The sequence below is a fragment of the Barbatula barbatula genome (assembly GCF_947034865.1).
Source record: "Barbatula barbatula genome assembly, chromosome: 24".
In the NCBI taxonomy this organism is placed as follows: domain Eukaryota; kingdom Metazoa; phylum Chordata; class Actinopteri; order Cypriniformes; family Nemacheilidae; genus Barbatula; species Barbatula barbatula.
In genome coordinates, this window is record NC_136787.1 from 15,765,614 (window position 1) to 15,788,262 (window position 22,649).

Genomic DNA, 22,649 nt, shown 5'->3' on the forward strand with positions numbered 1-22,649 from the left:
GTATTGTTAATGTTTTCATGTATTCCCAGGACAAGAGGATATTCACTGCAATACTTATTCACTGCGTGATTCATTTGTTTACAGATTGAAACAAACGATTCACTTTACATTCTTATAATAAACTAAATTCATAAAGTTTTGGCTTAACATATTTAATATATTTTTACGATATATTGAACGTTTTTTTAGATTTTATGAATTAGATTATAATTACTTGATGAATGATTCTTTACATGTTTAAACTAAACTATTATGAAACTAACATGCAATGATTAGTAAAATGTAAAATATAAATACTGTTTCTTTCTTTTTTATTCTATTTTAAGTTTTTATTTGTGAAAGAAACTCCTAACCCTACTTGATATAAAAATAAAGTTTTTTTTTTTAGAAAACTGTTAATTAAATGTCAATGACCAGTATTGTATATAAGAAATATGTAAAAACAATCGTTGAGGATGTAAGTGACTGAAGTGGTTCTGTGTTTGCATATGCAAGACTGTGAGGGTGTGACTCACTGGGAGCTTTGTCTTATTTGTAAATTCAGAATTTGTTTAAGCCAGAACGCTGTCGTGTTTAGGGTGTTGGTGAGCATCTGTTGTGTCAAGTGACATCATCACATTTACTTGCTCAGGATCTTATCATAGTTTCAAAAACATTACTGTTTTTCTTTTCTTTCTCATGAATGTTTTACTAGATACACCTTAATGGGTAGAAGAAGTCTAAACGATATGTTCCCGCAGATGTATACGAAGATCTGCCATTCATTAGAAATGGTGGGATAAGATTTGAAATAAAAACTTAAAGACAAATATTTTATTGTCTAGAAACTTAAATGTTAAAAAGCGTAAACAAAGATTAAAAATAAAAAGCACAACAGCATGAATGCGCATATTTGAAAGAAGGTCATACAATAAAGTTGAGGATCACAAAATACAATGTTGAAAGTTGCTTATTTTCCTTCCTGTACTTTTGGTCTTTGGTTGCGTAACTCAATTACCAGTCTCATAATCATTCTCATGAATGAAATCCCTTTCCCTTGAGTCTGGTGTTTTAGACCACAAACCTGTAAATCAAGCTTTAGCTGCAATAGACTTGAAATGCCACCAGGGGGTGCTGTGTGACACCAGTTTGTTTAAGCGTGTGGCGCTTATCACACCTCAATGGCCGAGCTCTCTGGTGCTTTTATATCAGGCTCCTTACTCGCCTCCTGAGCGACCTCACCATTTGGACCCTCAACATGCGGCTGGTTGTTGGGTGGAACGCTCTCCTCTTTGTTTTCCTCCTCGTGTGTTGTGTCCTCTGACAACATGATACAGGTCTCAGTTGGATCCCTCACTGCTTGTCCGTCATCCTCGCATGGTGATTCGCTTCTCTTTCTCATGGCTTGTAGGTCTATGTTGTTGTGATGAGGCTTGAACCTGGAGATCATTACTTTCATATGACAAAGCTGGCAAGCGCATATCAGCGTGGTCAGAAGTAAAATAAAGCAAGCCCCCACGAAAGCAACCAAAACCAGAATCAACGTATTGTCACTTGGCATATAGAAAATGCAGGCTCCTTTCGAGGGTGTGGTAGAGGACGGACTGCACGCACAATCGGGATTTGATCCATTTGATTTCTGGGGTGTTGTTTCAATTGATGTTAATATTTGACGAATGGTCGGATTGTTGCTCGCTGTAGTTTCATAGCTCGATGCAGTATTATTGATCGAGTTGACGTCAGCATGCGTGCCATAGACTATAACAAAGAACACAAAACACACTGTCCTGGCACTTCTCATTGTTCTGCAAGACAAAATAGAGAGACATTTAGTTGTTTCCTTAATTTACATTACTCGAGCCTAAAAGGATTTTTAAACCCCCTTTTCTACCGAAATTTGTTTGATAGTTAATAATTCAAACCGTGATGTCATATTCATCTAATCTGAGTTTCAGAAATGAAATGTTTCTTCCTGTGTCTGTTATGTCTTTTTATAAAATAAATATCATGTTCCTTCTTTAAACCAGATCAAAGGAATAGTTCACCCTAAAACCTGCAAACCTGGCTGACTTTATTTCTTCTGCAGAACTCAAAAAAGATCGTTTGAAGAACATTTGTAACCAAACAACATTGGCCCCCATTGACTTTTTTCAAAATATCCTCTTTTTTTATTCCGCAGATAAAAAAGAAAGTCATACAGGTGAATGCATTTGATTATGGATTTTTTTTGGGGGGGTGAACTGACTTAAGTATCTGTATAAAAGATTAGAACTGAAATGGAGCAGATGTACAAAGTAAATAGTTTCTTACCGTTTAAGTGTTGAGATTCTGTTGTCTGGAGAGGTCTGAATGACTGACGTGAGGGTGTGTATGTGTTAATGTTAGCGGGAGAGCGCTAGAGCTGTTTTTTGACAACTGGTAATTTAGAACAGAAGCTGAAGGTGCACACCCACATTTATTAACCAGAGATGAGTTTCCTGTCCGTGTTTCACTTCTGCATTGGCTTTAATATTAAACATGCACGTTACCTGCTGTGTGGCTAGTCATCAGACGCTTTCTATTCATGGCTACCGCAATAAGAGCTCAAAAGAATATTTTTACATAAGATACTGCAAGAGCAGGACCAACATTTAAAAGAGTTATTCATTCTAGATCCACTGCATATGAATACAATGTTTTATTATCATCTTTCTGTCTGTGTAACCATCAAACTAAAGCTTAAAAGTAATAGAAATTCTGTCATCTTTTACTCATCCTCAAACCTGTATGACTTTCTTCTGTAGAACACAAAAGATGATTTTATTGTAGCAATTTTGCTATACACTTTTGACATTTGTCTTATGGGTACATTTTTTGAAATTGAGATTTTTACATCAACTGAAAGCTGAATAGTTAAGCTTTTTATTGATATATGGGTTGTTAAGATGGGACAATATCTGGTGGAGATACAAGAGTGTAAAACTCTGGAAGTAAAGGGTGCAAAAAATCTAAATATTGATTTAGATTTTGAAGTTGTTAATCCGAGGCACTGTAGCAGGCCATCCACTCACAAAAATAAAGTTTATATATATTTTGGGTTGAAAATTTACAAAATATCTTTATGGAACATGATCTTTTCTTAATATCCTAATGATTTTGGCATAAAAGAAAAATCTATAATTTTGACCCACACAAATTTATTTTTGGCTTTTACTAAAAATGTTCCCGTGCTACTTAAGACTGGTTTTGTGATCCAGGGTCACATTTTATCATTGATTTGTTTATTTTTTATGTTGCTAATTTTTATTTAATATAATAATTGTAGTGCTTTTAATTTATTTCAGTTCACTTTTAGGCAACATAAAAATGTTTCTTTAGTCAAGTTTTTACAACGATTTTTCGGTCAATATTTAATCTGATTTCAATAAACAGAAAGTTTTCAAAGTTTTAATGTTAGTACACTAAAATAACCTTGATCTACAGCACTGTTATTATCTAAAGAAATTATTTATGTATATAAAATGTATAGTGTATGATTTATATGATTTATGTATATGAAAAACCTCTCACTTTTCCTGTCAATCAAAGTTCCCAAAAGTGTATTTTTGGCACTTCCTCTGTCAACTGCATTCTTTCTTTTCCCAACAGATTCAAGACGGGCCAGATAAACGGGGATTTACTCATATACCACGTGCTCCTCACTCTCAAACCCTACTACGCCAAACCTTACGAGCTGGTGGTGGACCTGACGCACGCCGGCCCCAGCAACCGCTTCAAGACGGACTTCCTCTCCAAATGGTTTGTCGTTTTCCCCGGTTTTGCTTACGAGAACGTGGCTGCCATCTACATCTATAACTGTAACACTTGGGTACGGGAATACACCAAATACCACGAGAGACTGCTGACAGGTCTCAAGGGCAGTAAGAAGTTACTCTTCATTGAATCTCCTGCGAGGCTGGCTGAGTTTGTGGAACCAGAGCAACAAAAGCTTCCGGCTGCTACTCTTGCGCTGGAGGAAGATCTGAAAGTCTTTCACAACGCCCTTAAACTGGCTCACAAGGACACAAAAGTGTCCATTAAGGTGTGTTGGAAAACAATAAGATGTACTCTTAATGTTTGACTTGTTTTATCCCAATATTTCTGTGTTCCAGGTGGGCAGTACGGCCGTGCAGGTGACATCAGCCGAGCGGACGCGAGTCCTGGGTCAGTCGGTGTTCCTCAATGACATCTACTACGCCTCTGAGATCGAGGAGATCTGTCTCGTGGATGAGAATCAGTTCACGCTGACCATCGCCAACCAGGGCACGCCGCTGACCTTCATGCACCAGGAGTGCGAAAGCATCGTTCACTCCATCATCCACATCCGCACGCGCTGGGAGCTGTCCCAGCCCGACTCCATCCCCCAGCATACCAAAATCAGACCCAAAGATGTTCCCGGCACGCTGCTCAACATCGCCCTGCTCAACTTGGGCAGCTCTGACCCCAGTTTAAGGTGATGAGTCATCCAGAATTTATTACAGCTGTCAGATCATACAAATATTGGAGTATCTTAATTTTTCATGTATGGGTTTTGTTGACAGGTCTGCGGCTTATAACCTCCTGTGTGCCTTAACCTGCACCTTTAACCTGAAGATTGAAGGCCAACTTCTGGAGACCTCTGGACTTTGCATTCCTGCCAATAACACTCTTTTCATCGTGTCCATCAGTAAGACTCTGGCAGCCAATGAGCCTCACCTGACGCTGGAGTTCTTAGAGGAATGCATCTCTGGCTTCAGCAAATCCAGTCAGTGTTCGTATCAATTCTTGTATAGTTTAGTCCAAACTTATGTTTAAACTGGTTACAGGGACAGTTCACCCAAAAATGAAAATCCTGTCATCCTTTATTCATCTTCATGTCATTCTTGTATTTGACTCTTTCTTCACACAAAAGAAGATATTATGAGAAATGTTTATTTCCATACATTGGAAATAAATAGGGTCCAATGTTGTTCGGTTACCAACGTCCTTTAAAAAAAGAATATATTTTAATGTTCTGCAGAAGAACGAAAGTCATACAGGTGGTGGTCTAGCTTTTGTTGAAACTAGTGACTTTGTGTTAGCACCTATTGTACTATTGATCTTTTATGACATATCGCTTGTTGCTCCCTAAACTCTTTTTAAGTCGCTTTGGATAAAAGCGTCTGCTAAATGACTAAATGTAAATACAGGTTTGGAATGGCAGAATTTTTATATTTTGGTAAACTGTTTTTCTTAGTACATGTATAAAGTTTGCATAACATCCACAAAACCAGAAAGTCCGGGAAGAAAATTGTTTTCCAATGACTGATGACTCTACATATATGTATTTCAGGTATAGAACTGAAACATCTGTGTTTGGAGTACATGACTCCCTGGCTGTTAAATCTGGTGCGCTTCTGCAAGCACAGCGATGATGGCAAACGCCAACGGGTCACTGCCATTCTGGACAAACTCATTACCATGACAATAAACGAAAAGCAGATGTATCCGTCAATACAAGCCAAGATCTGGGGCAGCTTGGGACAGGTAACAAAGCTCATTTGAACTAATGCGAAAGAAATTCCCTTTGATCAGGTGACGTGTGTTCTGAAGGCGCTTCAGTAATGTTACTGAGGTTATCTAGAGACGTGTTCAGGTTAAAAATGACCCACGTGATACGTCACAAAGGTCACAACACAAGACCCATCTTATATTTAGGACTCATGATGCTCCATTTGTGGTTTCAGTGTCATGCTTTGATACCAAAACAGTTACAAATGGACTCATAAACATATTTCAGGTTCTCTGTGGTTTTAGGCACTTTTCTTAAGTTTATATCAACTTTTTACGATGAATTGAAACACCATCATCTGGAATCTACATAATTTTTCCCCTTTTGCAGATAACAGATCTACTCGATGTCGTTCTGGACAGTTTTATAAAAACAAGTGCCACCGGAGGTCTTGGATCCATTAAAGCTGAAGTGATGGCAGACACCGCTGTGGCTTTGGCCTCTGGCAATGTCAAACTGGTGTCCAGCAAGGTGATACATAACATGCACACTTTGTCAGGAAACAATATAAATAATAAACATAGATGCACACGACCAGTTTACCTTAAGTCTATTGAAGTTGAAATCAGTCTTAAAGAGATCGTTCACCCAAAATATAAAAAAATGCTGTCATTATTTATTCACCATCCTGTCAGTTAAATTGTATGTAAAACTTTCTTAAGTGAAACACCAAAGAAGATATTGACTGTGTTTTGTCTTCACATAATGGATGTCGAAAGGGGCCAATGTTGTTTGGTTACCAACATTCTTCAAAATATCTTATTTTGTGCACCGCAGAAGAACAAAGTCATACAGATGTGAAATTACATGAGACGAGAATAAACAATAAAATAACCCCATTTTTGGGTGAATTTTCCCTTCAAATGTGTGACGACCTAATAGCATTTTTAAATATAGAACTAGTGGTTGACTATTGTTCTCACTGCCAGTAACAACCTTCACTTTCTCTCTCTCTCTCTCTCTCTCTCTCTCTCTCTCTCTCTCTCTCTCTCTCTCTCTCTCTCTCTCTCTCTCTCTCTCTCTCTCTCTCTCTCTCTCTCTCTCTCTCTCTCTCTCTCTCTCTCTCTCTCTCTCTCTCTCTCTCTCTCTCTCTCTCTCTCTCTCTCTCTCTCTCTCTCGCGCGCTCTCGCTCTCTCGCTCTCTCTTTTTGTTATGGGTGCTTATGTCAGAGTTTGTTTCATTTGTGTGCGGTTTATTCAAAACTCTCTAATACTTTTTGACAACTGTTTTTGTTTTGTTATGTACCACTCTTTCATTCATCATAGTTTGCATAAAAAATGACATTTGTCTGCATTTTCTCCACAGGTGATTATTCGGATGTGTAAAATTATCGATAAGACATGTCTGTCCCCCACACCCACCCTAGAACAACACCTGATGTGGGACGATATCGCCATCTTGGCCAGGTACATGCTCATGCTGTCCTTCAACAACTCTCTTGACGTGGCCGCCCACCTGCCCTACCTCTTTCATGTCGTGACCCTGCTGGTGGCCACGGGACCTTTGTCGCTCCGGGCGTCCACGCACGGCCTGGTCATCAACATCATCCACTCGCTCTGCACATGCTCCCAGCTGAGCTTCAGCGGTAAGAGCATGTCTCAGAGATGCCTTCACGAAAGAACAAGTTATTGATTATTGTTTTAATCTGTTGTGCAGAGGAGACCAAGGAGGTTCTGCGTTTAAGTCTGACAGAGTTCTCGCTGCCTAAGTTTTACCTGCTGTTTGGCATCAGCAAGGTCAAATCGGCCGCGGTCATCGCCTTTCGTTCCAGCTACAGAGATCGATCCTTTTCTCCAGGCTCCTATGAGAGAGAGACGTTTGCTCTGTCATCCCTAGAGACGGTTACAGAGGCATTACTAGAGATCATGGAGGTAGAACATTTTAGACATTTGCTGTCTTAAGGGGATCGTTCACCCCAAAATAAAAACACGGTCATCATTGATTCACCTTTAGTGGTTCAAAATCTGTACTGTATGTGACTGGAACACAAAAGACGATATTTGGAGAAATTTCTCTGTGGTTTTGTGTTCATATAATGGAAGTCAATGGGGCCAGTGTTGTTTGGTCACCAACATTCTTCAAAAAAAATTTTTTGGGTACTGCAGAAGTTAGAAAGGCAGGTTTAGAATGACATGTCGATGTTTAAATGATGAAAGAATTTAAATTTTTGAGTGAACTATCCCTTTTTCGCTATAATAAAACGCACAACCGCTAAAGACATTTACACATTAAATTATGACATGTATATGCTGTTAGAAGTGACAGCTCTCTGTTAACAGGAAATGGTTCTTTGTATTTTTAGGTCTCCATACGACCTATTTTTTATACTCAGACCCTGAAATAACTACAGTATAAAAATGCTGTGCATCTGTCTGTTTCATTTCTCCTCATAACACTGTTTGTTGTGGGAAAGTATTGTGGGTCTAGCGTGTAACTGGGTTTTTCCTGTTTCCTTTTTAGGCATGCATGAGGGACATTCCAGGCTGTAAATGGCTTGATCAGTGGACCGATCTGGCACAAAAGTGTGTTATTTCTACTCTAATTTACATTTTTTTTACAAAAAATACCTTTAATAACTATTAACAAATGTGTGTTTGTGTGTTAAATGTGCAGGTTTGCGTTTCAATATAATCCGTCCCTGCAGCCGCGAGCTCTTGTTGTGTTCGGCTGCATCAGTAAACGTGTGACACACGCCCAGATCAAACAAATCATACGGATCCTGAGCAAGGCCAGCCCTCTCCTCAGCATCGATCGGGTCAGATACTATTCCTCAAAAACACCAGACCTCAAGTCGAACAGGATATAGCCAAGCCATTAAAATAAGTTGTGAAAGCCACTTATGTAATGATTTTTTTTCTCAGGGTTTAGAGAGCTGTCTGAAAAGTCCTGATAACTGTAACAGCCAGGTGCTTATTGAAGCTACAGTCATCGCTCTTACAAAACTCCAGCCTCTGCTTAACAAGGTATCAATTCACAACTTTCTTCCAGACACAGGTATGTGTGTACGAAAGGTTTTGTTCAACTCTGTGATGTCTCCCAGGACTCACCGATGCACAAAGCTCTGTTCTGGGTCGCCATTGCCGTGCTCCAGTTGGATGAAGTCAATCTGTACTCGGCCGGGACCGCTCTGCTTGAACAGAACCTGCACACGCTCGACAGTCTACGAGTCTTTAATGACAAGGTTGTCACACACCCACTTCCTTTCAAAAGCAGATATCAATATTATGGTCCATATAGTGTAGATAGACATGGATAGGCCCATGCGGCATATGTGATTTCAGCATACTCCAAACAAGCCTTCACATACAGTATCTATTGGTATTAGACTCATGCATTAGATAACTGTTGTATTTTTTCTCCTCTGTCTCTCTCAGAGTCCCGAGGAGGTGTTTATGGAAATCCGACAGCCTTTGGAATGGCACTGTAAACAGATGGACCATTTCGTGGGTCTGAACTTTAACTCTAACTTTAACTTTGCACTGGTTGGACATCTACTCAAAGGTAAAAGATTCTGTTTTATGCAGATATTTTGAAACCAACTGCAAAAACATCAGGTTTTTAACTTATAGGCTGTAGAAAAGAACAATTGTTGTTAGCTCCTTAGAGAAAATACACATAAAAAATGTGATAATCATTATCCTGTAAAATGATTAAGATGATGATAGCATATTTTTACTTGTTTATACTTTAACGATTCACGGAGCTGGCTTGACATGCACATCTTAGTTCAATGCAATGATGTCATTTCCAAAAAACAGGAATGTAAAAATGCATCATATTGAGTAGCCCCTCCCCCTTTTAGTTCAACTCACAGCCTGAAATTTGATGATTTGAGAAGCTGAAGTGTGGGATGATATCATGTTTATATGCTTATATATTTTAAATGTGAATTTTAACAATGTTTTAAACCACATTAAAGCAAAAAATAACTTATATTGGGGGCTCAAGGCGAGTAAAGAAATTTCAATGCAAGCTAAACTAAATATGAAATATTTACATTATACAATATGTAAATTCAAAATTTTATTTCTTAAGCAGTTGATTTTTGTATATAGGTGTTTACAGTAAATATTTTAACCGGAATATAAAACGCACTTTGGTTCAGTGCATTGTGGATGTGTTTGATGGTTGTAAATCTGTTTTTTTGGCAGGCTTCAGGCACCCGTCCCCAACCACAGTGGCACGCACGATTCGTATCCTTCACATGCTTCTTGCCTTGGTAGGCAAACACCTGAACTGTGATAAGTTTGAGGTGAACCCACAGAGCGTGGCATATCTGGCTGGTAAGAAAGTCTCTTTCTTTCTTTTTGCTCCACTCGCTTATTCTTCCACAGTGCATTTTGTCCAGTCTGTCTTTAAAAAAGGAAGTATTAAAGAGAGTCACGTGTTAACCCTAGTTGAAGTATTCAGCAGTTTGTAATGTTCATGTCCATGTGTTCAGCTCTCCTTCCGGTGTCAGAGGAAGTGCGCAGCCGCTGCAGTCTAAAACACAGGAAGTTGTTACTGTCTGATGTCTCCTTGGAGAATGTTGCTTTGGAAACGTACACAGTGCATCATGAGGACCCCAGCTGCAGGTGCCTCGCAGACAATTGTTTGCCTTCGTATAAACACATATAAACATTCAGTTTGTGATACTATTTACATCCCAGCCTTAAGTCTTATCTGTGTCATGCAGGATGCTGCGGGAAAGCCAGCCATGGGCATCGCCAAAAGTCTCAGAACGGTACCTGGTGGCACATTATCCCATAGTGGGTCAGATCAGCCCACGTACACGCAAATCCATGAGCCTGGACATGGGGCAACCTTCTCAGGTCAACACCAAGAAGTTACTGGGTAACTCATGTATTCATATTGTTTGATGTATTCACTTTCATGTCTTCCAAAAGCTGTATGTGACTACGATATTTTGGGAATATATCTCGTATACGAGATACGATATTTTGGGAAATGTCTTTGCGGTTCTATCAATCTTTTTCGTGATCTGCAGTTATTAAATGATGATATAAGCTTCATTTTTGTGTGAACCATCCCTTTGAGGCTTCTGAAAGCCTTGTGGTTTTATTTGGGTTAAAGAAATAGTTCACCAAAAAAGGAACAGGAAATGTTGAAATGAAGATATTTGAATGAAATTTATATTTAGATATCTTAATGAAAGTCACCACTGATGCTCATAGTAGGACAATAGACTGCTATGGGAGTCAATGGTGACACAAAAAACGACAAATAAGTAAAAAAAGGTTTATAATTTTGGTTTCTCAGGCACCAGAAAAAGTTTTGACCATCTGATATCAGACACCAAAGCACCGAAGAGGCCTGAAATGGAATCTGGTATTACAACCCCACCCAAGATGAGGAGAGTTGCTGAAAATGAGTATGAAATTGGTAAGGGTCCTTCACAGCATAGTCACATGACTCTGAACATTTCCATTTATTAATATCTTTGTTTTCCTGTTAAAAGACACCCAAAGAATTTCCCAGCATCACCATCTGCGCAAGGTCTCTGTGTCCGAGTCTAACGTTCTTCTTAATGAGGAGGTTCTCACAGATCCCAAAATACAGGCACTTCTTCTGACCGTACTGGTAAGATCATACAACCAACAGGCTGTGGTCCAAAAAATATATATTTTCAGGGACAGTTTAGGATTTAGAACAAAGCTAATATATATCCCTTTCTTAGAAGAAGTGTAATTTTCAGTTCCCTATTTAGAGATCAGTTTTGTATTTTTTATTTAAATATTTGAAATGTCCTTTTTTGTCATCGTCTGTTTCTCTGAAATTACGTGTCACTTCCTCTCTACACGTGTCACTTCCTTCGCACATCTTCACCTTTTTACACATATGGATAATTGATTTGATGATTTTCAGGCCACTCAGGTGAAAAACACATCTGATGAGTTTGAACAGAGGATCCTGTATGAGTTTTTAGCTGAGGCCACTGTTGTGTTTCCAAAGGTCTTTCCTGTCGTGTAAGTGTGAACACACTCAGTATGTTTTCCATTGGCACTGTATGCTAGATTAAGATTCTTACCGTTGTGTGGTTTTGCTTGTTTCAGTCACAATCTCCTGGATTCAAAGATTAACACTTTGCTGTCACTGTGCCAGGACCCGAATCTTCTGAATCCGGTTCATGGAATTGTGCAGAGTGTAGTTTATCATGAAGAGTCTCCACCTCAGTACCAAACGTCCTACCTGCAAAGTAAAACCGCTCACCTCACATATCTGTTGACAAGACTTAAGACGGTTTATCAGTCTTTTTTTATTTATGTTATGATAAAACAACATTAAAATAGACCTCAAAAGTTCATTCGAATCATTGACAGTCTGATCAAAACATGCAGAATAAAAGTTATATAATATGTTGTTTTCTTTATAGCTTTTGGATTTAATGGACTCTGGAGATTTGCTGGTCCTTTTTCTAAGGTATTTGGGTTTCCCTTAATATGATACGTGCAATAAACTGTAATTTACCTTTAAGGTCTTGTGTGTAATATTTATCTACTACAGTGCATACATAATACATAACATAACTATACGTCTTCAGAGGTGTATAAAGACCTTACATAATGAAGCGTTATTTTTTATTAGCTTTGAATGAGCTATTTTTATTGACACCGCAGGTCCCCTTGCATGTAATTCACCATGTTGTTTCTACAGTAGCCCTAAACAGACAACCTTCTCTCCCGAGCGTGTTTCATAAATACGTTATCTCCGGGTAAGAATCGAAAACGTGTCGAAATCTTAGTTCTGTGAGATCCACCGTAGTGCTTCGAAAGGGAGGGGTGGAGTGCAATTTGCACCCTCATCGCTAGATGCCGTTAAATTTCATTCACTGGACCTTAAAAACATTGAAAAAGATGTGTACTGAATGTTGAGTTTCTCTCTTTACAGCAAACTCAGTTTCCAGACTACGCAGAGTTAATTGTAAAGTTTCTGGATGCCCTGATTGACACCTATCTCCCCGGAATTGACGAGGAAACAAGTGAAGAGGGTCTCCGGACGCCCACCTCTCCATACCCTCCACCCGTCCAAAGCCAGCTCAGTATCACTGCCAACCTCAACCTTTCTAATTCAATGACCTCGCTGGCCACCTCCCAGCACGGTCCAGGTCTGTACGTCAGCGTCACAGTTAAAGGTTGCTTGACAACTGTGTTTATTCACACATCAGAGAATATGTCATTTCTTACTTATATTACCGCTTTTGCACGCTTCACGCTTTTGCACGCTTCACGCTTCCTCATCAGCTCTTGCCTCGGCTATTTTAAACTGTCTGACATTTCCTGCTTTAGTTCAATCTATCTCTCTATCTTATCTTTAGCAGAATGTGTTGCACCTTGCTAGACTAAATATCTTAAAGTCCCCTTGATTTTAGTGTTGTCATCATGCACGTCTGTGTTTGCTTTAAGCAGGAATTGATAAAGAGAAGGTGGACCTGTCGCCCACCGCGGGTCTCTCTGCAAGCGGACGCACGCGTCACGGCTCGGCCAGCCAGGTCCAGAAACAACGCAGCACAGGCAGCTTTAAAAGACCTAGCATTAAAAAGATCGTATGAGAACTACAGCACGGCAGAGTTTAGCTCCTGCTGGACATTGATCAGACATTGTGCTGCATTTTACACAGTATCTCTTCACTCCCGATAAACGGTCATCTTTAGGTTCTCCTTGAATCGTCCAGCAGTGTTTCCTGGATCAGAATGAACTGAACGCCTCTGTTTTTTAACCAGTCACTGTTTGATACACAAGAGGAAGTCAAAAATATTTTTGTCTGTGCTCATTTGGTTTTTGGTTGAATAAATCAGACATTGCCTGAGGATGGCATTTTGAGTATGTTATGTTTTAAAGCACTAATGTTTTGTCTTAACTCGTGGAAGAATTAATCAAGTGTCATTCCTTTAGTATTTTTATTAGCTTTTGTTTACTTTTAGTGTTAGTTAAGCATCTATGATCTGTATCGGGCAGAAATGGTTTTGCTTGCAGAGAGACAGACAAAATATACTTTACTTCTTCTTAAGAAATGTTAGAAACACTAATTCCCGTCATTTGTGGATATTTCTGATAGGCCCTTTTCATCTGAAGTGTACTGCTATTATTTCTGCACATAAATGACCTTCAATAGTAATGATCTGCCAGAAATTGGAGGATCGAGTTGTAATTTAGTTAAAGAAAAATCTGTTCTGCAAATAAGAAAACAATCAGCCAAACAATGAAAACAAGCGGAATTGAACAGAACACTCATGGAAAGAAACTGTTTTAGGCACTTTTGTTTGCCTGGCGATGCAAGAAATTGTTCATGTCAACGTTATGCCCCTTGTACTGATGAATTTCCCTTTTATTGTTCTTCGCCTCATACACAATGGTGCCATTTGACCTCTGACGTGTTTGTATGTGTGTACGGAGGGCATTGTTTTAGTTCTGCTTTTATAACCACAGAAGTGACATTTAAGGAGAGCTGACACATATTATAGTCCTCATGATGGTACGTTTTCAGTTATATGCTGGTTGTAATGTGATATTCATCATTTAGGGTTAGTCATGGCAGAGATTTATCTTTTGGCACCTGGGGTTATGCAAATTTTACATAATTGTTCTCTTCGGTTTCTTTTTTTATGCCGACAGCTTAACCTTTGTAAATATTTTGTGTAAAAATAGAAAGAAAAGTATATTTACTACTGTGTAAATACAAGTGACTATGACATTGTATTATTTTGCTTTTTGTAAAGCAGTTAATTGATAAATATGTACAACATAAAATATGAATTATTGTCGGTCTGACATGTTCACTACAATATGTTGATTAACATGGAGGAAATATAGGGTTACCCCAAAATGGGCGTGTCCTCGGGGTCCTCTTTATATAATACATCGTCATCTAATTCATATTTACATATGTAACACTAATAAAATGCATTTCTGTCCAGTTCATCTTTGTGTACAGTATGTCTTGTCTAATGGTAAAGAGCTCTCTTCTAAAGACCCCAATATACATCTTGACGTCATGCTTGTAAAGTGCTATTCAACCATTGTTCAAGTCCTAAATATGTACTTGTGAAATCATAAATCAATCAGGCAAATCTGTTATTTTCGTTCTTTGTAATGTTTTGTAAAACAAGTGAACGTTACCACTGTCGTGAAACCATGACGTAACAACTGTATGCCTATGATCTTTTGGCAGTAAACAGATGGTTTAATGATTAAGTTGCCGTTAAATGTTATTAAATTGATACTTGCAGGAAAAAACATAAGGGGTCATTGAAATTGAACGAGTTGTGGTTTTACCTCATGTTTCATCCGCAGCGTCTTTGTAAAGGTCGCGAAGATTTCTTTCTGTGATCCTGTCAGAGAAGAGCGCGAGACAGACCACTCCCGCTCATTTGAGTGTCTATGATAGGTTACATCTATGTGACGTCGGTCTCCGTCCGTTCTAACTTTAATAACTTTAAATCTTCCTCAGTATTGGTAATTAAATATGAATCCTAAATAGATAAAAAATGTCTGTATTTGCAAAATTATTTATCGAAACGTCTTGACTATAATTCTAGCGAATTCTGGACTGATAAGCTGTTGATTATTGACTCGCACCCAGGTGTGCTCCCCGTGACGTCACACACGCACCGGTGCTGCTGAATCTCAAGGTGAGCAGCGAGACATCAAATATCCGCTTTTGTTTTGATATCTACTAGTATTTTTTTCTTATATCTTGGTTAGGCTGCGTATGTCTGGAGGACAGTAGTTGCAGTTTACACTTAGTTGCACTTTCAACATGCAAAGCTAAGGAAGCTTTGTCAGCAGTAGGCCTATTTGTTGTAAACCCATAATAATCACAAATTTACCATCGTCTCACCAATGTAACCATGATATTTGTAGTCACTTTACTCTAAAAACATTGACACTTGGTCCATGTTGTTCTTTGCAGTCGAATTGTTTGTGTGCCAACTTAACGCAAATCTCTTATTTGCAAGTCTTAAATAAGTCTTATACTGTGATGCCCGTGTGAAAGATGTCTGTTACCATCATGCTATTGCAATTCTGTGCTTTTTCTTTCATTGGAAATATTCGTTGCTGCCTTAATAACAATAGAACAATAGGAACCATCACAGACATGATGTGGGATTTAATGGTTATAATTGGAATTGGGAATGTTTTGTAATGGAAACCATCAGATTTTCTGTTTTAAAATTTGTATTTATTGGATTGGCTTATCCACTATAAACACAGAGCAGCATACATCTTGGTAATGTGTGATGGTTGAATGTGACTCAGTTCACATGTGGAGGTGTTGCTGTATTGTGTTTTGGAGGTGTTGGAGGGGGATATTTGAGCCGGTAATGAGATTGCTCTGGTTCGGTCTTCTATTGCAGCAGTATTGGTGTCAAGACTGCCGCCCCTATGGGAATTAAGCGTCTTTTCTTACAGTGAAGTGCCGCCCGTGTCTAGGAAGGGTCTTGTAAGCTGTAACTGACCCCTCTTTCTACAGTGTGCCTCTCTCTCTCTCTCTTTCACACACAGTGGGATCAGTAGAAAGAGAATGCAGCTGTCGTATAGACCCCTGGTCTCGGTCTCTGTGGTGACTCTGCTGGGCTGGTGTTGGTACAGCTTTAGGAGGAGGAGGACAGCTCATCTCCTCACTGAAGAGGTGCGTTTTCTGGATGAAAAAAGCTCTGTTTCCTGCTCCCCTGCTGGCTCCGAAAGGTTGGTAGAACAGAGTAACGCTTTAACTGCAAATCCATTGAATACTGAAGAAAAAATGCTGCATGTTGCACATGAAAACTTTATCTTACAGTAACCTACAGATGGATCCCAGCTTCTCAGGATCTGACATAGGTAACTCCACAGATGCATCAAAGGTCCTGAAAACAAACAACCCTGGCATCCCCACAGCACCCGGCCTCACCAAGGGTGTTCGACCTGATCCGGAAGGAGAGGTTTCCATTCGATTACGGAATGAAAAGGCCATCATTTCCACCGAAGACCTTCCACACTGTGGAGAAGCCAGTGAAGATGACTCTGGGCTTGAATCTGATCCTGTCTCTCTGTCTGCAAGCTGCCTTTCCATCTCAATAGGACGACAATCAGGTCCTGTTAGCTCAGACAGTCAGGAAAGCAGCAACCTGTCTGATCTCTCTCCTGATCAGGAGGACACGGAGAAGATACATTCTAGTCTGGTCCAACAGGTTGGAGAGAAATGTGAGCTTTATGGTGCTTTGAGACCTCAGGAAGATCCGTTTCAGCGCAAGAACTTCAATGAAGACGGCAGTAAAAACCCTCGGCAGACAAACTGCTCCTTCAGCGAAAGAATACAAAGTCATTTAGGATCTTCTGTTGAGGAGGACTCTGGATGCGGTTCCTGCTTTTCAGAGGACGTGGTGCGTGCCGACGGGCTGACCAGCGAGCTGTCTGAGGAGGGGCAGGGTTTTTTGATAACCCCCAGGGATTCTGAAAACAAAATGATTCCCAGCATTTGTGAAGTGGTGGAGAAAGTAGATGAAGCATGCAGAGGTGATATACCGTAATATTTGTGTTATCAACTACAACAAGAGCTTGTCCATTTAATTCATTTTATAGCCCATTTACTTGATTTACTATGAACCATGGTTTGCTGCTTTTGCTCATCTGTCCTTTTGTGTTTCACTTGTCTTCAGAATTGGTGGTTGAAAGTTTCAATTTTGTAAGCACCGAAGCTTCTGTGAACAGCAGTGGCTCAGCTCCACCTCCAGACCCACCCATCATTTTGTGGGACGTAGAGGTGCCTGCGGTAAGCCCAGTTCAAAGACAAACAATTGTGAATTATTGCAGGAAACAAATAAACTAGTCTTTTTTAAATATGCTTTCATGTTGTTGAGGATTTTATTTATAAAAATTGCCCATTAAAAGCTTCTTAAGATATGCTCGTAACTTCCTGGTCTTGGCAGCACTTGGTTGGTCGATTGATCGGAAAGCAGGGAAAGTTTGTCAACTTTCTGAAGCAGAGCTCCGGAGCGAAGATCTACGTCTCAACACTGCCTTTCACTCAGGACTTTCAGATTTGTCACATCCAGGGTGAGCTGTACAAATAGATAAAGGAACCTAAACCCACCTGCTATACTTAAAGGAATGGTTCTCCCAAAATTTTATATTCTGTCTACATTAAATTACTCTAAAATCTGCATAAATGTCTTTGTTCTGATGAACAAAGGGAAAGATATTTGGAAAAACGCTTGTTACCAAACAGTTCTTGGCCACCATTGACTATCATAGTTGGTATTTAAAAAATAAATGTTCTTGTTCTGTTGAACACAGAATATATTGGAGAACGTAGGAAAGCAAACAGTTCTGTGGCACTTTTGACTGGCATTTAAAATGTTCTTACTATGGTGGTCAATGGTGGCCAAGAACTGTTTCAATGAAGAAATTTATGCAGATTTGGAAAAACTCGAGGGTGAGTAAACGATGACAGAATTTGTATTTTTGGGTAAACCGTCCCTTTAACCCCAGTATTGATGTCCTGGCTGTTTTTGTATTCCACAAGGGTCACAGCGGCAAGTGGACGACGCTCTCGTACTCATCCAGAAGAAGTTTAAAGATCTAGATCTGAGTCATTGTATCCCACTGCCCTGCCTGCCAGTTACATCCTGGGTGAGAACTTTTGCAGTTTTTATTCGGCCATTATTATGAGTTTCATGACGTGAGAGCCATTGTTTTCCTAAAAGTGACCTTTGTGTATTTCTGTGTGTATTTTCACTTTTTCTGAAGCTGCTGCTACCTCAGGACGTGTTTGTGGAGGTGATCGTGTCGCGGGTGGCGGCAGGTCATCATCTTTTTGTACATCAGTACAATCATCCGTCTTACCAGGCTCTGCCCACCCTCATGGAGCACATGCACTTTTGCTACTCTCAGCCCGGATGCCCCGGCCTGCCCAAGCCTGTGGAAGGTAGAGTCCTAATACACACACACCCACCCACAGAGATCTTATTGGGGTCTCATACACAGGATTGTGCTTGTTTTGAAAATGTTTGCGTGCCTAATAATCGTTGTTGGTACCATACGCTATAAAATATGTATTTTCCTGCCGTTGGCTTGTTTTGTGCTTTTGCACTATGCAGAGAACATGAAGGAAAGATTTTCCTGAAGTTGTTTTTTTATGTTGTTTTGTGTTGATGCACACCACAAAAAAGTGCCCGAGGAAGACATTTCAGCTTTATTTGTTACGTCGCCCTTCAAAGCAATATAAAAATATAAAATGTAGCATCTTGCTTTGTGTGTAGTTAAATACAACCTTGTGGTTTCTCGCCGCTGAAGACTGCAGAGACGTTCAACTTTTGTTTTAAGATTTCAAGTCATTAATGCACATCCTCAATTCAAAAAGATTTCAAAAGCATTTTTGACAGTTTTGCATTATTGCAAAGCAGTTTTACAGAAATCACATTTAGCACCTATAGACAAAAGAGAGGAACAGGAACTAGATATTTTTTTACAAAACTAATTTCATGCATTTTTGCTTAAGCCTTTAAATTAAAAGCTCTTCGATGTGTTTTTTTTTTTATATAAAGTACTTTTTCACAAAGTGATTAAGGTCTGTCTTGACTGTTGTTGTATGTATAAATGTAGATGATGGTTGTTGCTTTCATATAAACAATGAAGAGCTGAACTGTAGTTGGCTGTTGCCGGTATCGCTGTCTTCTACAATCATTGTAGGGAAATGTAATATTTTTCTCTCTGATGTCTTTCAGTGGGGGTGGTCTGTGCCGCTCCAGTGACAGGAAGTGGCTGGCAGAGAGCCCAGGTCATCCAGTATGACGTAGAGTCCGGCACGGCTCATATCAGAAATGTAGATTACGGCGGTTATGATGCTGTAAACAGCTCCACCCTGAGGCAGATCAGGTCAGAGAGCTTGAGTTTGATTTTATGTGTATATAACAGCCTTCCTTACATCCTGTGATTCTTATGAGTCATGTTTGAATCATCAAATATCAAAATATTTGGCAGATCGGACTTTGTGACGTTACCATTCCAGGCAGCAGAGGTTTTGTTGGATAATATCGCACCTTTGCCAGGTGAAATATAGACCTGTTTAAGATTTCAAGGGATGGTTCACTCAAAAATAAAATCATTTATGTACCCTTATGTTGTAGAAAACCTGTTTTATTTCTGTACGAAAGGAGATATTTAGAGAAATGTTTCAGTGGTTTTGTGTCCATAAAGTGGAAGTCAATGGGGGCCAATGCTGTCTGATGGATTGTGTTCTTTAGAAGAAAGTCATACAGGTTTGGAATGACATGAGGGTGAATAAATGATGAAAGAATTGTGTTTTCGGGTAATCCCTTTGATCCCTCATAACATGTTTTGTTATGAAACTAAAATGCTGTTTGTTTGTGTATGGTAGGAGAGGTTGAGTTTTCTCTGGAGGCCAAAACAGCATTGGAGGAAATAACTGTGAACACAGCCTTGATTCTGAAGGTTGTAATAAACAGACGCACTTTCTCTCTTCTTTCTGTGTCTTTTCGATATAGTTTCGTATCGTTTTACTATGTGATCAGAGACAGTTCCGCATTATAGTTTCTAAAATGTGATGGATGATGTTTTCTATATTTAGGTGACAGTCAGTCAGGACGGCCTTCCCCTGGTGCACATGTGGAAACAGATGGTAGATGAGGTGTGTATGAATCAAGCCCTTCTAAATGTGTGTTATGAATCCTCACATTCATCGGCTCGAATATATAACTATAATGAAAGTCTTATAATTCCACTGGGGGGGGGGGAATCTCACGTGGGCTAGTTTCCTTTCCTGAATATTTTCTGTATTTTTGCAGGTTGTTCTGGTGAACAAATTGCTGGCTGATCAAGGGGTTTGCACCTGGTTAGACTCACAATAATCTCACTTTTTTTCTCTTATCTTCTCACTTCTCTTTATGCACATTAAAATTATATGTCTGTAAGATTTGTATATTTATTTGTTGCATGCTGCACTTGTTGGCAATAATTTAAGACCTCCTTTTTTTAGTCCATAAAGAGTTAATTTTGTGTGCTTTGATGTTATTTAAAGAATTACTGTAGTGAAGTCTCTTGAGAAGTCTATTGTACGTTAGCCGAAGCGTACGTGAACGTGTGAAGAGATGCCTCAAGATCTCAATGGCTTTTTGTGTTCTTTTTTGACTTGAATGTGTGTTTTGCTCAGGTATTTGATTTTGAAGTTTCTTTCCCCAAGACATTTGTCTTGCGGATTTACGCAGATTTGTTTTTTCTATTGGTTTGTGTACTTGGTTTACTTTTATTTTTCCTGTAAGATAAGGGTGGGGACGGTGTTGCACTCTGACTGTGAAACTTAAAGAACTCCAGCAGTGAAGAACTGTTTGAGCACTATAAAACCCTGTTGAAATCAACTTTGCAGTTTAGTGCTTTGTACTCCCACAGTGAAGCTGCCAAAAACACTTCTGTTAAAGTAAAAAAATTGTGGATATCAAAATTGCGTCGTGTTTTTTTGTCTCCCTTGTAAAAGCAGGTTGCTGGTAATTGAGCAGATGTTTTAATGTCTTTTAATTCAAAATAATTAACATGCCTTTGAGTTGAGGAAGGAATGAATCCTGAAGGACTGTGATTTTGGTCAACTTTATAGTTTGTGGTTTCCTTTTTAGCCAGCTTTAGAATGGAAATACAGCATTTTACAGGATGACTCTTTAAACGTTAAGCTTTCATCATCTTTAAACATACGCTTAGAGGGAATGCTGGGGAGATACACAGACATTCTGATCTCCATTATTTCTGAAAAGCAAGATTCGGTCCATAGTCCGTAAATATAATGTCTGCTTAATGTTTGAAATGTATTTTTCCTGACAGTCCAATGCATCTGAAAAATAACACGCACTATCTGCTTCTGGCCAACAGATGTCACTCAGTGTAAAGTTTTGAATGGATGCTCATGTTATAGATGACTTATGTGCCTTATGTGCAATGTGTATAACTTCGAGACAAAACTAAAACATAATCTTTATATGAGGTTTCAGAAAAGTCTTATGTTTTCAGAAATTAGATGACCTTTTCTTCTATAAAGACTACAAAGTAGTGATGTAGAAGGGTGTAAATAGTATTACATATATATGTACAGTATATACATGTTAAGACCTCATAACATATGGGTGTGAGTATGTTTTATAGTAACTAGCTGCACTAGCTCCTATTCTCACCGGGAGTCAACCCCCAAATAATTGTATTTACGCAACCTCATTTCAAACATGACTTTCTTCTACAGAGCACAAAAGAAGATATTTTGAAGAATGTTGGTAAGCAAACAACATTGGCCCCCATTGACCTCCATTATATGGACAGAAAACAACCGAGAGATTTCACATACTTCATCAAACTTCAATCTTCATTTCTTTTGTACTAAAGAAAGTCAAACAGGTTTTAAACAATATAAGGGTTGAATAAATTATTATTGTTTTTTGAGTAAACTATCCAAACAAACAAACCAATTGAATTGAACAGTTGGCCCAAGGTTGCAGGATCACAAAGGCACCAAAACAGTTGGGAAAGTGGCTTTTTATTGCAACGATTGCACGCAATATCATAAAACGTACATAAAAATGGGCTGAATATTTAAGTGGTGGCATTCTTCAATAAACGCGCAGAAAAGCCCATGTATTTGCCAGTGGCATGGTATCTGCCCACAGCGGGCAGTCTGATTGGTTAGCTCTGGGGAAGCTGAATGCCACAGCTGATTCTATTTCATGTGCGGTCTCGTATTCTCCGGTGTGACTTTGAGATGTCGGAGCATAAAATCCTCGCATGTACAAAGCTGCCTGATGAATGTGTATAATCATAAAGAGGCTGCATTGATCTGATAAGCAGCTAACAGATGCACAGCATTAAAAATGAGACTTTCAGTAAGTCGCTCATTAATCAAACACAGATGCTGCGGCGACTGTCGCTCTCTCTCTCTCTCTCTCGCAGAAGATCGGGCTCGTGTAACACAATGCCGTTTATTGCTCGCGATACACAAGCGCCACAATTTCCAAACAGGTGACTTTTGGTGTCCCCTTCACCACCAGGGGTCATTTTAGCAACACTTGGAACTGTAACACGAATGCAATGCGGTTTTCATGCACTTCTTCTAACGGTTTGATACTAGAACATCAGCGGCACTCGTCTATGTA

At 39.3% G+C, this 22,649-nt stretch overlaps 2 protein-coding genes across 3 annotated transcripts in view; both read left to right on the forward strand.

Moving 5' to 3' along the window:
- Window positions 1-14,591, forward strand: part of nf1b (neurofibromin 1b) — a gene marked incomplete at its 5' end in the record, with an annotated part of 41,200 nt that extends 26,609 nt beyond the window's left edge. The window contains 22 exons of the mRNA XM_079447952.1: window positions 3,607-4,039; window positions 4,110-4,450; window positions 4,539-4,741; window positions 5,309-5,502; window positions 5,858-5,998; window positions 6,833-7,112; window positions 7,184-7,398; window positions 7,988-8,049; window positions 8,141-8,282; window positions 8,389-8,490; window positions 8,568-8,708; window positions 8,902-9,028; window positions 9,679-9,810; window positions 9,969-10,101; window positions 10,203-10,360; window positions 10,787-10,909; window positions 10,986-11,107; window positions 11,393-11,493; window positions 11,581-11,723; window positions 11,901-11,947; window positions 12,416-12,632; window positions 12,934-14,591. Coding sequence (XP_079304078.1) covers window positions 3,607-4,039; window positions 4,110-4,450; window positions 4,539-4,741; window positions 5,309-5,502; window positions 5,858-5,998; window positions 6,833-7,112; window positions 7,184-7,398; window positions 7,988-8,049; window positions 8,141-8,282; window positions 8,389-8,490; window positions 8,568-8,708; window positions 8,902-9,028; window positions 9,679-9,810; window positions 9,969-10,101; window positions 10,203-10,360; window positions 10,787-10,909; window positions 10,986-11,107; window positions 11,393-11,493; window positions 11,581-11,723; window positions 11,901-11,947; window positions 12,416-12,632; window positions 12,934-13,076 — 3,700 coding nt within the window. The 3' untranslated portion in view covers window positions 13,077-14,591. The remainder of the gene's footprint in view (window positions 1-3,606; window positions 4,040-4,109; window positions 4,451-4,538; window positions 4,742-5,308; window positions 5,503-5,857; window positions 5,999-6,832; window positions 7,113-7,183; window positions 7,399-7,987; window positions 8,050-8,140; window positions 8,283-8,388; window positions 8,491-8,567; window positions 8,709-8,901; window positions 9,029-9,678; window positions 9,811-9,968; window positions 10,102-10,202; window positions 10,361-10,786; window positions 10,910-10,985; window positions 11,108-11,392; window positions 11,494-11,580; window positions 11,724-11,900; window positions 11,948-12,415; window positions 12,633-12,933) is intronic.
- Window positions 14,592-14,700: 109 nt separating this feature from the next.
- On the forward strand, window positions 14,701-20,959 carry akap1a (A kinase (PRKA) anchor protein 1a). 2 transcript variants are annotated; one of them, XM_079448731.1, is made up of 13 exons: window positions 14,701-14,979; window positions 15,063-15,155; window positions 16,030-16,212; window positions 16,304-17,019; window positions 17,163-17,275; window positions 17,433-17,559; window positions 18,029-18,135; window positions 18,253-18,430; window positions 19,230-19,380; window positions 19,486-19,553; window positions 19,883-19,956; window positions 20,093-20,152; window positions 20,310-20,959. In XM_079448731.1, exons 3-13 carry the CDS (start codon window positions 16,049-16,051, stop codon window positions 20,370-20,372), a joined length of 1,821 nt encoding a protein of 606 aa, XP_079304857.1. In that variant the 5' UTR covers window positions 14,701-14,979; window positions 15,063-15,155; window positions 16,030-16,048; the 3' UTR covers window positions 20,373-20,959. The 2 variants fall into 2 exon arrangements, with proteins under 2 accessions (XP_079304857.1, XP_079304858.1); XM_079448732.1 differs by lacking the exons at window positions 14,701-14,979; window positions 15,063-15,155 and adding an exon at window positions 15,181-15,311.
- The last annotated feature ends 1,690 nt before the right edge of the window (window positions 20,960-22,649 follow it).